Source organism: Thermobia domestica, chromosome 3 (genome assembly GCF_964235325.1).
Source record: "Thermobia domestica chromosome 3, izTheDome1.hap1.1, whole genome shotgun sequence".
NCBI lineage: Eukaryota > Metazoa > Arthropoda > Insecta > Zygentoma > Lepismatidae > Thermobia > Thermobia domestica.
In genome coordinates, this window is record NC_137456.1 from 342,975,990 (window position 1) to 342,993,911 (window position 17,922).

The 17,922-nt window shown below is 35.9% G+C and overlaps 1 protein-coding gene across 1 annotated transcript in view; it reads right to left on the reverse strand.

Annotated features, from left to right (window-relative positions):
• Nucleotides 1-16,064, reverse strand: part of Sclp (leucine rich repeat containing protein 20 sclp) — a 123,726-nt gene extending 107,662 nt beyond the window's left edge. The window contains exon 1 of the mRNA XM_081752857.1: nt 15,636-16,064. Coding sequence (XP_081608983.1) covers nt 15,636-15,786 — 151 coding nt within the window. The 5' untranslated portion in view covers nt 15,787-16,064. The remainder of the gene's footprint in view (nt 1-15,635) is intronic.
• Nucleotides 16,065-17,922: the final 1,858 nt, after the last annotated feature.

Here is a 17,922-nt window from a genome sequence, read left to right on the forward strand (position 1 = left end):
GTAAAAGACAGTAAAATAATTAACTTATGTTGTGGGTCCAGGTAAATAGCAACGTTGCACTTTCATTTAACATTGGGCATATAAACAATATACAGCCCAAACGGCTCGTCCGATTTTTTAAAAAAAATCCTTCACTTTACATTGAAACCGTAATATTTAGAGACGGTTTCCCCTCTTACGTTTTGCTGTAACTCTGATAATAACAGACTTACATATGCCAAGGGACTTTTGAGACACCCTATATTTCTACTTACGGAACATGAAGGTGCTGTTGCTATTTTGTTTTAACACATGAAGAAAATTATGTATTCTTTTAAAGCTTTCACACTTTGCTGTAAGATAGAATGACCGAATAGTCGTCGATAATGAATTCAGCACTCATTGTTAGTTGTGGCTAAATGAAATCTCATTATTCAATACACGTTTATTCGACAGAATTATTCGAACAGGAAAAAGCATATAATCTATTATACAGAATTCTCTAAATAGTAAATTCGTAGTATATTATCTATATATTAAAATGCTAAGTTTATATGCATGTGGTCAATTCCATTTATATGTTTGTGGCCAAGTCTTTTCGACAAGGAGATCTTAGAAACCACTAGCTCTAGATACGTGTTATTTTCACTGGTCTATTTCACATTTTGTGTAGATCTGCCAGTTCTTATTCAAAATTTAAAAAAAAAAGAGCCGTTGTTGAGTTATTCAACACCCTTATGTTAGGCAACCAAAATAGGAGCTACGTATGGCGGGTTGATGGACATTGCAGGCGTTTTGCTTAAATCTGAATCGCAAAACCTTACTGAATGCTGGCAACTTCAAAGGCCTCAAAAGCCGAAATCAGGTGTACTCGGACGGATATGGATTTACGAGAGAGAGAGAGAGAGAGAGAGAGAGAGACAGAGAGAGAGAAACTCCATTTGACACCATCTGTCACTTCTCCAAGTTTGCCACAAACTCACCCCAACATCTATACATTAAAATGTTACGTTTATATGTTTTCCTATAGCAATTCACTCCTTTTGAGAGGCATCTTGTCCTTCACTTGTGTGTGTAAAGAGAGATCTACGGATATATCACATGGATGCGCTGAATAGAAAGCGCAGATTCAGCTAGTAATAGATAAATTTATTTTGAGATTTACATTTATAAGGAGGGAAAGTCAAATATACCCTCCCAGGGCTTCGGCCTACTAAGTCTAAGTATTAAACCAGGCCTGTCTATATCATTTGTAAAGCTACTAGACTTTTAACAATTTGTTAAGTACAATTACAAGGATTCATTATTGATTGATCTGTCGTTTCACTGTTGTTAAATTACAAGAATATATAGTAAAATTACAAGAAAAAAAAAGATAAATTTATGGAATTTGATCCTATTCAAATAATAATGACGGTTAATACTGAAATTGCAGAACCTTACCCTCCACTCAATTCTATCTAAACCAATAAGAATAATTCTTAACACTCAATAGGTACGAATTGGTTCTTGAATATGAAGAAATATAATTGCAATTTCCCTTAAAAGTAGGAAGCACGAAGGCTCAGCGGTAGAGATTCCATCTCTGATGCTATAGCACGGCCAACAAGAGATGGTCTCTGACGTTTCTTACCACATGCGGTGGGACATTGCAGCCCCTACTTTGATACCAGTGTTACCAACCACGATCACTCTGTCTTATACCATTAATTAAATTGCCTTGATACTGAAAAAATCCTTGACACGCGAGTAGTGACAATGTCACTGTCAGAGACGTTCTCTTACTGGACGCACTATAGGGGTCCTTGTTTCGACCACAGGCCAAGTGAGTTGGTGAAGAACATCGTCTCCGTAAGTTTTACTGGGGTTGTCCCATTTTCTCCTACATTCTAATTCCACCAATTCCTTCATTAGTTCTTTAGCCAAGCGGTTCTCAAACTTTTCGATAACGCGGAACCCCCTGTTTATTTGGAAAGTGATCTGGGGACCCCCCCTTGCAGTGCTACCTGGAATTTCACATGGTATTAAAAATATACTGATTAGAATTGCCACTGACAAGAAAAAGATCAAGAAAAATAATGCAATAAATAATTTATTGTAAAGATACATGATTGTTTCCTAATGAACGAAATTTTAATTGAAAATAAAGTAACTTTCAAGCATGAAAATAATAATAATAATAATAATAATAATAATAATAATAATAATAATAATAATAATAATAATAATAATAATAATAATAATAATTATTATTATTATTATTATTATTATTATTATTATTATTATTATTATTATTATTATTATTATTATTATTAATGAAATTTACTTGATAAACTGTTCTCAAATGTGGAGTCACTAATGTGAGAAATGAAATTCTTTATGTTTTTCTATAATTGCATTGAAATATGGAATAAGTTTTGTCACCATCAATCTTAGGTCCGATTCCACATTAAGACGATTTCGCTTTAAGGTTTTACTATTGCAAAGTGCAGAAAAGGTCTGCTCACATAAGTAAGCGGTAGGGAAAGGCATCAAATGTTACAATGCATTTTTAGACAACTCTTCATACTCACAGCGCACACGCAACCAAAAGCTACAAAGTTCATTTTCTTTGAAAACGTTTTTCCATGAAGTATCGTACGATAGTTCCAATAGTAGTTCATGTTCTGTGTTAGAGAGAGTCATACCTTGTATGTAATGGATTTCTACATTAGTGAAAGAATTTTCAATTCAACCATTACCAGGTTGTGGGACAGGGAAATATTCTCAAACACTTGCAGCTAATACTCTCAGTGTCCTACAAGTGATTTGTGCATTTCAGCAGCGAGTTTTTTACCTGAAGAATCAATGAAACATAGGGATGCGCACGAGACAAGATTTGAGACTGTCTCGTCTCGAAAATGTGCTGTAAAAGTGATGTCTCGACTCGAATTTTGTCAGGAAAATTCTGTCTTGTCTCAACTCGAGCGCATCCCTAATGAAACCCTTGAGGACTGGAAATGATGAATAGTTATTGTTTTGTACTCATATTGCCCACAGCTGCAGTTTCTTAATCTTAAAAATACTTCTTGCATAACACCTGTGAGTTTCATTTTTATTACAACACATTTCAATTATTAGGCGTCTCGGACCCCCTGCTAGGTCCCACGAACCCCACTTTGAGAACCACTGCTTTAGTCTAAAGAGGATAAACCGTGGGATGTTAAACTAAAAATTTAACTTCATTTCTTTTTCTCTTCTCAAAGGGAATCAAAGGAGATGAAAGTGAAGTATCTGTGGCAACTAAGATGGATCACTGAATCGAAAAGTTTGCCCATCCTTCGTATAGTATATTCCCATTGCTCGGTTTCTATTTTCTTCCCGTAAATTATCACGGGAAATTACAGAAAATTAAGAAAAGCTTACAGCAAACAAGGAGGATGTTTATTTTTATTTAAAAAAAAAAAAAAAACCCTCAGAGATGAGACAAACTTTCTGAAACATCGATTACTTCGCACTTTCCCTTCGAACAGCAACAATACAACAATGACGAGTTTAATACACTAAAAAAAAAAAAAAAAAAAAAAAAAAAAAAAAAAAAAAAAAAAAAAAAACAGAAATAACAGCAAACAGTTCCAAAACACACAGAACAACAACAGAAGATGAAAAAAAAAAGTAAAACTGTCTGAGGTCGAGCGAAACAAGAAAAGGAAAGTTATGATACCACAAGGTGAAGGCATTGGACTGCGGAGGGGGGGGGGGTAAGAGGAGGAGGAGACGCAACAAATTTTCTCCTTTTGATATCCTGAAAGCAGAAAACAGTATAGCCATCCACTAACACAAATAGAAGAAATTAAAAATCAAGTCTTTATTCGAAAGAACTTTTAAGAATTTACCAGGACTTATTGTTTCCACTGAATTAGTGTCCTAAAATGTACCCAAATCGTCCCATATTCTATTTTATTTTGTTTAATAACCTACTAGGCAGCGGACCCGATTTTTCTACAACTTTTATTTTGCGAAGGGGGAGGGGGGGGAGCGCTCAGATATTTCTTTCTCAGATAAATAAGAAAAGATAAAATTACCATATCCTACCAAAGATCTTGGTGACCCAATCAAATATTGGGGGAGGGTGGCTCCCTCGGTCTTTCCAGCATCGGCGTTTGTACTACTAGGCCAATTTACAGTGGAATTAATATTTATTTACTTATTTTTTAATTTTTTTTTATCAACACGAACAATAATGAGAGGAAGTCAAAGAAAGTAAGCCATATAAAAAAAATGAAATGAAATCTTAAGTTTTACGTCCCACGTATACGCTGGCTAGGCTAAAGGAGACGGTGATGATGAGAGATGAATGAAATGGTGGAATGAGGAAAATGGAAAGACACGGGAGAACCCCGAGGAAACCCACACACACGGTGTTTGTCCACCACAAAGTTCACTTGGCTCGAGCTGAGATCGAACCAAGGACCCATGCACCAGAGGTGAATGCTTTACCACTGAGCTACCGCGGCCCCTCAAGTACGCCATGTAGGAATACATGGATAGATTGTCCGATCTTTCAAAATAATCAGATGTCCGTATACCAAGTACATTAATATATAGATATTTTCAATATTATTGATATGACGATACTTCGTTATTTTCTATATTTCAGCATTGTAGAAATATCACAGTATTGGGAAATTTTCAATAATTCAATATTTTGATTTTTCCATATTGTTGGTCGAAAATAAAATGTAATGAAATTTTAAATATAACGTCCCACGTTCATGCCTCGTAGGCTAAAATGAGACGGATAATTAATGAGAGTGAATTATTGTTAAAAAATAGTAGAATAATAATGCGGGAGGAAACGGGAGAACCGCGAAGAAACCCACGGACACGATGTTGTTATCCCACATGACGGAATCGAACCTGTGATCTCTATCAAAAACGGTAAGTGCTATACCATTATGCTTTCATACTCTCCTAATATCGTTACTCGAACTTCAGTATTCTGTTTCTTATCAATGTTGGATATCTAAATACAGTAATCGCACAGCCGTGCCAAATCTTACATTTAAATGTACTAACACGACATTCGTCTCGGTACTCTGGAACTTGTCAGAATCGCTGGCTACAGGATTCGAACTCGGGACCTACCGATTGCGAAATACGAAACTCAACAACTACACTGAGAAAAAAGTATATGGCATACGTAAGAACGTAGGTTACATGTATAAATCCTGTAGTTTTTGGACTTAACGTACAGCAGACATATAACTGAAAAAATATATTTTATACGTACTTTTCGTGTGTGTTCCGAATAAACACTTTTCGTAGAACAAAATAACTGCATATAGGCAGTCAGGATCTCACATACAGACGGATATATGTATCATTAGCTGACGTATGTACCATACGTATATGTTTGTAATATACGGAAGTCTGTTAGATATCAGACATCCTGCAATGGCATGATATAACATCTAACGGCAGTGCGTATGTAGTGTATGGATAACGTACGCTCCGTACTGATTTCTGTAGTAAACATAAGGATTCCGTATTAGCTATCCGGATAACGGGTTTTTCTCAGTGTCGTCTCTTTCGCATATGTCTCAGCAATTTTCTATATTCCCCTATTCATTGTGGTTAACGTTCTCATTTCTCGTGAACTAGGGCTGGGTTCGATTCCCGGAAGGACTACATGGGATCTGTGTTGCTGACAGGGGATAGATCTGGTGTTGAACTACACCCCAAATATTCCTCTCCTATATATATATATATATATATATATATATATATATATATATATATATATATATATATATATATATATATAGAATCCTTATAAATTAACCCTGGGAAATAAAATTTAATAAATCTCAGACTTTTTTTTTTTTTTAAAAAAAAGGAAACAAAAGGCTGAAACTGACTCTTCATTCTAATAGGAGCGTGAATGACCACAGCGCTTCCTATTTTAATAATAAAGATACGTATACCAGGATTTCGTAACCATTATTCTTGCAAATTTATGAAAATGAATTCGGTTCACTGATAAAACACTAATGAAACCCACACACGAATGTATATATTTACATTTGATTCTGTTAATTAAAACAAAAAATATTTCATGACATAAGGACGTTAAGGGGGACTTTAACAATGCCAGAACATTTTATACACGCATTTCATTGCAAGAATATGAAGATATGTTGTTCATATATGCTTAGCGGTAGCATCAAAAGGAGGAGGTGTCGTTTAGCTTTCAGTTTCAATAAGCTTAGCTGATACACTTCTTAAAAACTCCAAAATCAAATTAAACTAAATTTCTAGTTTTGCATCCCACGATAATGCCGGGTAGGCTAAAAAAAAAAAAAATGAAATACAGTGAAACCTCTACTAACGGACCCCTCTATTAAGCGGACACCTCCCGTAACGGACATATTTTGTAATCCCCAAACACTGTAATAGGAAAAACCATATTGGGAAACCTCTCTAAAGTGGACACTCTCTAGTACGGACACGGACAGTCTTTTCTGTCTTTTATCGGTATTATTTACCTCCGTATTACGGACACTTTCTTTAGAAACAAGTTTAATAGTTACAAATTGTTCCAAAGATCTTTAAAGGGTTAACGAACCAGAAGGCAAGTTTAGTATTTTTTGCCCGCAGGTACGCATATTGTCTCAAAAAGGACACTTCTGGACTGCAATTAACCTACAAATTAAAGTGACATACTAAAAACGTAGGAAGTACTGATAAATATAAAGTACAGAGAATTATAACATGTTATTTTCATGTTGTGCCTCGAACATAGAGTATTGGATGACGGAGGATAATGCAGATAATATTCGTAAATACATGATTCATGTAAAAAAAAAAAAAAAAAAAAAGTTTTCCTAGTTGTATATTACCTTGTTCACTAATTTACGTAAGAAAATATTGAAACCTCTTGAAGGCGGACACCTCTCTATAGCGGACAATATTTGATTCCTCACGGCTGTCCGCTTTAGAGAGGTTTCACTGTATTTCAGTTTAACGTCAAACGATTACGCACTTTAGGCTAAGGGAGACAATGATTAAGGCAAATGAATGATAATGGAAAAATTGTGGAATATGAGTGTGGGAGGAAACGGGAATACTCCGTCAAAATCCAGGAACACGATCTTGTCCACCACGAACGTACTTGGCCGGAGATCGAACCAGGGGACCCCCAAGCACAAGAGGTAAGCGCTTTGCCACTGACCCACCGTGCAATAAACAATAATACTTAACAAGAATTTTAGGAAAAATCGATAAAAAAAAGTGCGATCTTGGCCAGCAATTAGTTTTTGGATCAGGGGAAAAAAAATTTTGAGCGGCCCCTAAATCGAGTTTTCGTATTTTCTACGAAATAAGTAAATCATACCGAGTTACATGATAGTTTGGGTTTGGCTACACTCAGGGCCGTGCCGTGGAAAATCAGCGCCCGGGGTGAGAGTATACGACAGCGCCCACATACACATATTCCAAGCAATTTTTCCTACATTTTTCAATTTTTCTCCCGAATTTTTCGCTCCCTTACTTCGGCGCCCGGGGCCGTCGACCCGCTGCCCCCCACGGTACGGCCCTGGCTACACTATATGTAGTTCTCCAGATATAATGCCTACAAGAAAATTTTTGACTGAAATACACTGGATTTTTTCATTGATTACTTATGGACATCGTTGGCAAAAATATGTAATATAAGATGGATACTGATGATATACCGATGACTGTGAAAATAGGCTGAAAGATCCTTTATGGCGTATCAGGCCCGTATCCAGGGGGGTCTAGGGGGGCCGGCTCCCCTAAATTTTCGCTGCCCCCCCTAAAATTTTCACGGTAGGCTTGGAAATGCACTATTATACGGTGATGAACTATAAATGGTTGGAGCGGCCCTCCCTAACTTCAGCCGGGCCCCCCTACATTTTGGGGCTGGCTACCGGCCTGTCGCGTATCATTCTACCACAATCATAAAATAAAATCATCGTAGAGCGAATTAAACTACAGGTATTTATTATCGATCGATTAACTTAACTATATATATAGTTATTTGCTTACGTATCGTCTTGTTACATTTAGTGTAGAAAATCACAGAGACTAATTGCTGCACGCTCTTGTAGTACAGATCACCTGATTTTTTACAAAATAATAATTTAAAAAAATCATACACAAGCTGGCAACATTAGAAAACTCATGAAGGCGGGACATGGTTAGACAGACCAAAAAAACAAAAAGAAAGAAAGAAAAAGCAAAAGTGAAAGACACGATATATAATGCAGACAGGGTCATTAGTAACAGACCAACGGCGGTCAAACACTTTTATCTTCTTTTTTTTTTTAATAATCATTACCAAATCATAATGTTAATTCATCTTAATTACCTACACTCAACTTAGATATGTACACTCATGTCCAAAATGAATATCGCATGTAAGAATATAATTTGGTAATAATTTTGCAGGCTACTTTTAATACTGATACTATGTGTATAATCGGGAAATGTATATTTCTGGTAAATTTCATAGGAAAAGAATTATAAATACGAAAATTAGAATGAGTAAAACAAAATGTTGTTAAGAGGACAAGAAAGCTTTATTTTCGTTTTATTATTATTTACTGCTCTTTTAACATGAAATTTGCCACATATATGTCTTTCACGATTATACGCATACTAACATTATAAGAAATACCGGGCGAATACGTTATCAAATTATATTACTACAACAACATATTTATAGACATGCGACATTAATTTTGGACATAAGTGTACATGTCCAGATAAAAACAAAATTTGCAAGCAAAAAAGTACAATTGATGTAAGTTTACTTCAGGTCTACCAATTAAACAGCCTGTTTCCAACCGTCGTTTCGCGCAGTTCCACAGGGTTTGTAGCGAAATTTTACTATTTAATATTAGGAAGCATTTAATAATGAGTTAAAATCAATTATGAGACACAGTGGAACAATTTGGGTTTGGGGGTTGATGCGCAGACCATACATTACCGACTTGAACGAGTACTGTTTTTATAAGAACTTACTGACGGCTGAAAAGGCTATAGATATTACCAGGGCCGGCCCTAGGCAATTTGTCGTACCCTTCTATAGAAAGATCAAATCTTAAAAGCTACAATTTTTAATATGCTACCCCATCATGAACAACGAAGGGAAGGGAAAGTGCACTTGCACTCAGAAAGGCCTAAACACTACAACCTCGTTGTGTCTGTTTTTCTCTTTAAATAATAATCTATTATGTTAATGAGAGATAAATCAAATACACCTGCACAGGGAAGATGGCAATCATATTTATAAAATTCAATATCGAGCATCAATTTTAATATATCAGTTTGCAATTCCAGTGTACTTAGCTCTCTTATCTTCATTTCTTGATGTTCCTTCTACATTTGTTAAAAAAAGATTGATTCCACCTTCAATGATAGGGAACTTGTTTCTGACAAACACAAGACTAGTCTTCATATCAAAACTCTGATAACTAACTAAATGGAACAGGTGTTCGCTACTGTTCGAGAATTGGGTTCTTGTGTTTGATGCAATCAACTAATTCATGTTAGAATTTGACCATTTGCTTTAGCACTGCCCATGTGACAAACTAATGCGACCTAAGGATGATTTATGAATGTAGTATTCAAATAGATGTTTAGCTTAGTAATTTAACTACCATCATCATGAAATCTTATTCCAACAAGGAATATTATGTTAAATAATATAGTTATGACAGATTTTTCCGCCTCGTACAAATGCACGTGTTGCACATATGGTAGAGACGGCCCTCGGTATTAATTACTATTTCGTTGGTTTCCTTTTCAGCTTCAAACCTACATCAGATGTGGACATACGGATTTTCTATGACCGTTCGTACTCTTGTAATGAATTAACTCCTGTTTTCCTCCTTGAGAAGTGACAATGCTAATATCTTAGTCACTACACAGTACCTTATTATTAATGTCAACGAACTGTTGCCCAAATATGAATCATCACCATTGCACAATTCTCGCAATTGATTCGTTAAAACATAAGACTATCAATCTACAATGTTAATTCTCTGTAAGTTTATGCAGTTATGCATAATACTATCAGCGGAACTGCTTCTGATATTCTTGCCTGATTAGAAGGGACGGTGGCTCAGTGGCAGAGTGTTCATAACTGGTGCAAGGGGTCTCTCGTCTGATCCCGGATCATGTGAGTTTTGTGGTAGACAACATCGTGTCGTGGGTTTACTCGGAGATTCTTCTTATCCTTTTTCATTAGTAATTACTTCATAACAATTCAGTAAAAAAAAAAAAAAAAAAAAAAAAAAAAAAAAAAAATCTGCCTTCTTTAACCTATAGAACACAATTCTCGGATGGCATTTCGTATCTTCCTCAAATCCATTGACGACTCGGGAGCCTTATAGCGAGCCGTTGTAAACGACCTCGATACGCGTATACCCACCGTCAGCGACGCGCCTGTTCCCTACGGAAGCACCCCGTTGCTGACGCTCGGGCCACCCCTGCTGCATTCGTGCTTTTTAGTAGGCACCTAGCACAAGTCGGTTCGTATTTTATGCACTGTAGTTTTTATGCAGTGTAGTTTTTATACTATGTCCACACTGTATATACATTTATAACAATTACAAATAACAAACCATAATTACTATCAATTGATCTAGGAAGAAACTAAATAATACCGGAATTCTCGTACCGAAGATTAAAGACAACTTCATTTTAATAATTTTTAGATACAATAACATTATTTGTGTTGTGAAGTTTAATTTCTATTAGTAATAATAGTCAGTTTGTAATGATTCGGTGCTAGTGTATTTATTTTGGACATTTGTAGTCACGAGTTCGATCACAGCTTATACTACGTTCACCATTATTTTATCTAGACACTTAATACTACGTTCGTCTTTTTTACATATCTAGACATTCATGTTCATTATAGTGTAAATAGGCTATACACGTGTTTAAATTATAGGCCTATCCGACTATACAGAAGATCCATGTTCGATTTCCATCGAAAATGAAATGAAATCTTGCTGTTTAACGTCCAATGATTATGGTTTTAGGCAAGGGCGCCCATCAGGGGGGAAAGGTGGGGCGCTCGACCCCCTAGAGGAAATTGTACTTCAGAATATCGAAAATCCAAAAGAATTTTTACATTAGTTACAGCAAAATTTGAAACTATTTTTGAAACGTCGCTTATGCTTGCCCCCCCCCCTTGGAAACCACAACATGGGCGCCCTTGCCTTTAGGCTAAGGGAGACAATGATTAAAGCAAGTGAATGAAGATGGACGAATTGTAGAGTGATTATGTGAGGGAAACGAGATCACAAGAGAAAATGCACAGTCATTATAGTATCCACTAAAAATTTACGTGGCCCGGGATGGAGCTAGGGACCCCACGCACCAGAGGTAAGGGCTCTACCATTGAGCTATCCTGCTCCCTCGATTTGATAGAGAATGCGTGTGATTCTACTCCATGTTAAATTCTAGGTCTATGTTTCATACACCCTTAAGAGTAAACTTATGACTAGCGCAAAGTGTTTGCAGGTTCAAACTATGTTTGAATAAAAATCAGTTTTGGTTCAGATTCTATTTTTGGCCCCTTACATCCTTTATGTTACGGAAATCCACACAGTAACAATAAAAACAAATGAAATGTATTCTTTAGTTTTACGTCGCACACTTATATGCGCTTTAGGCTAAAGGAGACGAGTGATTCGTCGATGAAAGCGAATTATTATGAAAGAATTCGTGGAATGAGAATGTGGAAGAACCTAACGACACGATATTGTCCAATATAGACTCGCATGGCCTGACATCTGGAAGTGTTCACACCTGAGGTGAACACTACAGCAGATTTCAGATGATAAGCGGCATGGCCTTGAGTTGGCTTTACGCGGCGTCCAATTGGCTTTGAGCGGTGTTGACAATTCGCGACAAGCAGTTCTGCACGCTGACTTCTCGCGCTACTGCGAATCTTGACAATAGCAGAGGCGCTTATTAGAAATATTGTATTAGCACATTAACTGCTCACTTTACGAAGTAGAGAAAAGAATTACGAACACATACGTGAAAACTACATCTTTTTGTGACAACTGGTTGTCATGATACACGCTTTGAAAGGTTTCCATATAAAACAATTAGTAAAACGAGCGTTGAGTCCCGTCTAATTTCCAGTGGATTTTTCTTCGATTTGGAAATGGAACTCAACTTTTATTAAAGGATAATCAGGGGTGTAACCAACAGGTTGTTCTAGGGGAACATTACTTTCAGGGGAGGAAAGCTTTTCACACATTAAAAACAGAACAAATGACCTCTTTCAGAATATGAAAGCATTTTAACTCACCATGTATACTATACACATATTATGTTTTCTCGATGCTACCTTAACAAAAGACGGATCTTGACAGTACTGAAGTTGAAAAGCGGATTGTAAGAGATAAATCAATAAGCTATTCATAAGAAAACAAATGCTGTTTCTAGCAGTCTGTTTATCTGACTTTGTGTTAATGTAGATTAAAATACTAAAGGGAAAAAAAACTCGAAAAAATATCAACTCACATATTATTATGCAATAATATAGTAGTGAGTTCACACGGTGAGCGTCCAGTTAGGGAAATAAGAATATAAAGCATATAATTAATGTTAGTTATTTTAATTAGGCAAGGGCGTAGATCATGGGGGACGGAGGGGGCCAGGGCCCCCCAAAACTCATGTGGGCCCCCTCATATTATTTGTAAATTTGCAATATTAGGCATAATTTGGATGCAATTTGTCTTAAAATCATCATATATGCTTTCTGCATCTGAATGCACCCCCCGCCAATTTACAGAGAAATCAGCGTCCTTGTAATTAGGTACAGAAACTGTATTGATGATGTTTTCTTTTTTCTTTTTTTAGAAATCGTATTTTATTATAAACGTTCCTAATTTGCATTAACTATTAAATAAGTTTACTAAACATATACTAGATGAACCTCATTTCGGGGCTGGAAATAGTTTGGAAAGTCAAGGCCCTCTTTTCCCCCGTTTCTACACCCTTGAGAATAGTAAGCGATCGAATTAAATAACAAGCCTCTGCAATTTGATTCATATATATATATATATATATATATATATATATATATATATATATATATATATATATATATATATATATATATTCGATTCCCGGCGGGAGCTCATGTGGAAGAACAGAAGGTATGGGACATTCGTAATATTGTTTTGAAATTGCCTTCATGCAAGATTCACTTATTCGACAGAAGAAACGCAGTATGATTTTTTTTTCTTCGTTTCAATACCTTACGTATGTGTGGCCAATTACGTGCTCCTTTACTCCTCTAGCAGGGATGCAAAAGCACCAGGCGTCTGAATGGTGTCATAAATTATTGTAACCCAAAACAAACTCGACCATATCGTGTTGCTTACGAATCAGATGGATTGTTGTTGTGAGACCTACATCAAGTATAAGAGTATGTTATTATAGGAACAGACATGGAAGCAAAGGAGCTGATTGTGTGTGTAGGAACGCAACTTCTCTTCTAGCATAAACATAATTCATCAGTGTCTAGGTTGCTTTCTTTCGTGGTAGTTCATTTGTTCTCCAAAATTATAGTTGACAATGTCTTTAAGGAAACCGAGTACAAGTGCGGAATTTTCTTAAAAAAAAAAAAAAAAAAAGTGCTACGAAGTGAAGCTCGAAGAATTATTTTTTGTGTTTACAATTTTTGGAAATTATAATAAAAAATTTACAAGAGTCAGATTCAGACAATGGCGAAATATTAATTGACATAGACAATAGTGAAAGTAGTGTTGAAGACGAACGTTTAGCAGTTCCACTGGAATAAGTTAATAGGTATGTTATTCAGTTGCTATATATACTTCTAGGATACACAGCCAAAATCTTTGACTTTGCTGGAATAGTATATTTACATTGTGAATAATGTTGCCAATGTATGTGTAATAATCTCAACTAGAGGAAGAGCGAGAAGGGAAAGGGGAGTCCGAAATCCGGCAACACCGCGCGGAATATCGCACAGCATTGGCTACTGCCCGTGATGCTTTACATCTGAAAAACACAATAAGCCACTGAACCACAGTGCCGATACAATTGTCCGCCTGAAAGTTCCATGGGTAAGATCGAACCAAGGTTCCTTCGAACAAGAGACAAGTAACACTAAGCCACTGTACACCCCTAATAATAATAATAATAATAATAATAATAATAATAATAATAATAATAATAATAATAATAATAATAATAATAATAATAATAATAATAACTTATTAAATTTACAAACCATATTGTCATATTTGCTAGAAATTAACTTTTTAAGTTCACGGTTCCTTCCAATTTATGCTGACCCCCTCTGGTAGTCTAGTAGCTAAGTGGATGTGCCTTTGATGCACACAATCGCAGGTTCGATTCCCAGTGGGATAACTATTCGACGGATTACGAAAGTTCGGATTCTACTTTAAACTGTAGATCCATGCCTCTCAAAGCCTCAGTGCTAAGAGGGACCTCAAATAACAACAGCAATTAACGTTAAAGATACCCTAATTTATAATTTCTTTGTTTGACTAGAAGAACGTTTTGAGAAAAAGAATCTGAACCAAATTTCCAGTTTTACGTTCCACGATTATGTCGTGTAGGTTACAAGGCACAGTGATGATACGGAATGAAACGATCGAATGAAGATAGCAGAAGGAAACGGACGAACTCCAAGAAAACTCAGTCACACAATGTTTGTCCACCATTTGGCGTGAGCTGGGATCGAACCAGGGTCCCCATGCATTAGAAGTGAGTCCTCTAGCACTGAGCTACCGGGAAAATAATCTGGTTTGAGGTCATCACACTAAGTTCTTCTCCAGTAATTTGTCAGGACAAGAGAGAAAATGTTTCTTTCCAAATAATAATAATAATAATAATAATAATAATAATAATAATAATAATAATAATAATAATAATAATAATAATAATAATAATAATAATAATAATAATAACAACAAAAGGATATAGTTTTGAAAACTATCATATGAAATACAAGTGAACATATGTTGTGATGCGTAAAGTCGGCTCGAAACAAAGAAATTACCAAAAGCGATTAAACTTTAAATATACAACATCATTATTCGAGCCTTATGTTGATATTATGTTTAATGAAACTAAAATTAATATTTCTTAACGTTAACAAGTCTGACATTAGAATTTTATGGGGAGAAAACTCAATACTAATAGAGCCAAATGTAAGTAATAAGCACTTACTGTCTACAGTTTTTCCTGTTCGTGTGAATGTTACGACGCAATATACATCATATACATACCTGATAACAGCTAACAAATTAGCATGCAAAATATGATTATTATCAAATTTCCAAGCTAGCTACAAGCAAGGCCGTTGTGAAAAAATCTTTCCGCGAATCGATCGGGTTAGAGTCAAACGTCACACACTGAGCAAGAAGCACTTTAAAATTCGCAGCATTGCATTGACAGAAACTTCGCACTATCACGGAACGTAAACACTTTGTAAACACACAGATAAATAATTTTGCTGTGGTTTCGTAGATTACACATGAAACATGCTTTTTTTTTATTTCTTTAGTTTTTATCACATCACTTGTCAATCACACTAAAACACATAAAAAACACAAATTTCATATACTCACCAAGATTATTGTTTTCCTTTGCATCATTGCATCTGCCTACTACTCGAATGATAGCCCTCCCTGCCATGCGAGTACAATGCATCACAGCAGGCATATTCTGTTCGTTGTTAGCCTGATTGGTAATATCAGCTCCAAACTGTGGTGGCCTCATATTGTTAGTGTCACTTTCTTCTCAGATGTCAAGAAACAAAATAATCGATTTCGCCGTCAATAACTAAAAACCAAAAGAACTCACTGTACTGTTATATGGTAACTAAATATATATTAAAATTCCTTTATCACGTTGAATCAAACAGATAAAATGTTCACACACTTTTCCTTCAGTTCGCAATGTTATTGTTCAGATTTTCTGTCTCACTGTTTCACAGTCTGCACTCAACTAAAGTCTTGCTAAAACCACGCTGCTTTGTTTATATACGAACATATGATTGGCGTGCAGCCCTGGTGTAACTACTCGATCACGCAGCCAAGTTGCGCAGCAGACAGGAAGCCCCCTGACGTGGTTTCTCATTGGTTTACAACTACGCAGATCGGGAATAGAACAGTTGACAATAGTCGCTCATATGTTTGAAAGTGTTACAAGCTTTATGAAAATAGACCAGGGTTGTTGGAAGAAAATTGGGAAATATATTTACATTTCTCGTTTTATTCTTTCTAGTGTGTTTTCGTTCTAATGGCCCCAAGTTTTTTTTCTTTTTTTTCTTTATCTTTTCTTTAAAGACAACAAAGGTTGGTGAAAAATGCAGAAGAAACGCAAAATAAGAGTGAACCGAATTGCGTCAATCTCTTTGCTAGACGGTTAGGTGTCCAACTGGACTATGCCAGGGCCGGCGAGAGCGATCGCGGGCCCCGGGGCTGAGCAATCCCGGGCCCCTTACATGTTTCCTTATGACTTTTTACGCACTTCCACGTGTATGAAATGAGTCTAAAATGAACATTAAAACTTATTTTGAACTCTTTATTAGACCATTAATGCGTTTAATTTACATGTTAAACAGTATTGCTATATCTCCAAATAACTGAATATAAGAACTCTGAACCTATGTTCACTGTTCGCTGGAAAAAAAAACTTCATTAATTCACTATTTATGATTTTGTTTAGACCGTATACTTGTTGGTTCTAAGATTTTTGAAGGCTTCAAAACTAAACTGAATAATATATATATACAATGGTATCAAAATATAGGAAAAAAAGTAACTTATATATTTGTAATAGCAAAAGTTCTCCCCTAATGCTCAATCAAATGCTCAAAACAAACTAATTGTGAAGGAAATACAAATAGAAAGTATTAAATAGTTAATAAAAGTTGAGAAAGTAAATGTTCTCAACCATCCAACCTACCCTGTACTATGCATATCTTTGCACAAATTGTTGCTATAAATAATTATATAGAAGTAAGCTATGCAGCTAGTCTTCCTTAACTAGAGACATGAGGCATTAGGCCTAATTTAGTTCCTTCAATGAAATATTGCTCAAATTAACTATAGTGTGATTAATAATGTGATATTAATAGTAATTGTCTGTAGGAGAAATTTATTATATGTATTACTACTAGACAACTGTTACAGTTACAATGTATCCTTTTCTACGTATAGTTACAGCAAAATTCCCTTTCTGTTTTTTTTTTTTTTTTTTTTTTTTTTTTTTTTAGGGCGAATTCATCAATGATAGAATCCAGTTTGATCACTTAAGTTCTGTCTCCACTGCCAACAAGCCTAAGCTTGATAATCTGTGTTGACACATTGTAGAGAGTAAAACATTTTTTACTCTATTTAACAGAGAGAAAGAACGCTCTGCACTAACAACGGTAGCAGGGATTGTGGCGAATATACGAAGGGCCACTGTCAGATTTGGAAATAAAGTTTCTAGATTCAAAGTTGTGATGTTATTTAGGAGATCCCATGGTGAAAGCGTTTTCTCACCAAAATTGGCCGAATATATCAATTTCAGGCTATGCAGTTCATCAGAAAGATCATCTCCTAAATCTTTTGGCTATCGCTGAATTAGTGCAGCTGCTTGTTCTTGGATCTGGTCACCTGTCATTTCTTTGCAAGACCACAGTACACAAAAATTGTTACACAAAGAGCGCACTGATTAGAAGCAAACTGAGTAAAAAATATACAACATTTAGTAATTCTTTATCCTCGGCCGCCGGGCCCCCTTTGGAGCCGTGGGCCCCAGGGCTCTGGCCCCTCCTGCCCTCCCCTCTCGCCGGCCCTGGACTATGCTATACTTAAAAAACATGGGTTCGACCACTCTTCAAGGTGTTTTCTTTGTTAGTTGTTT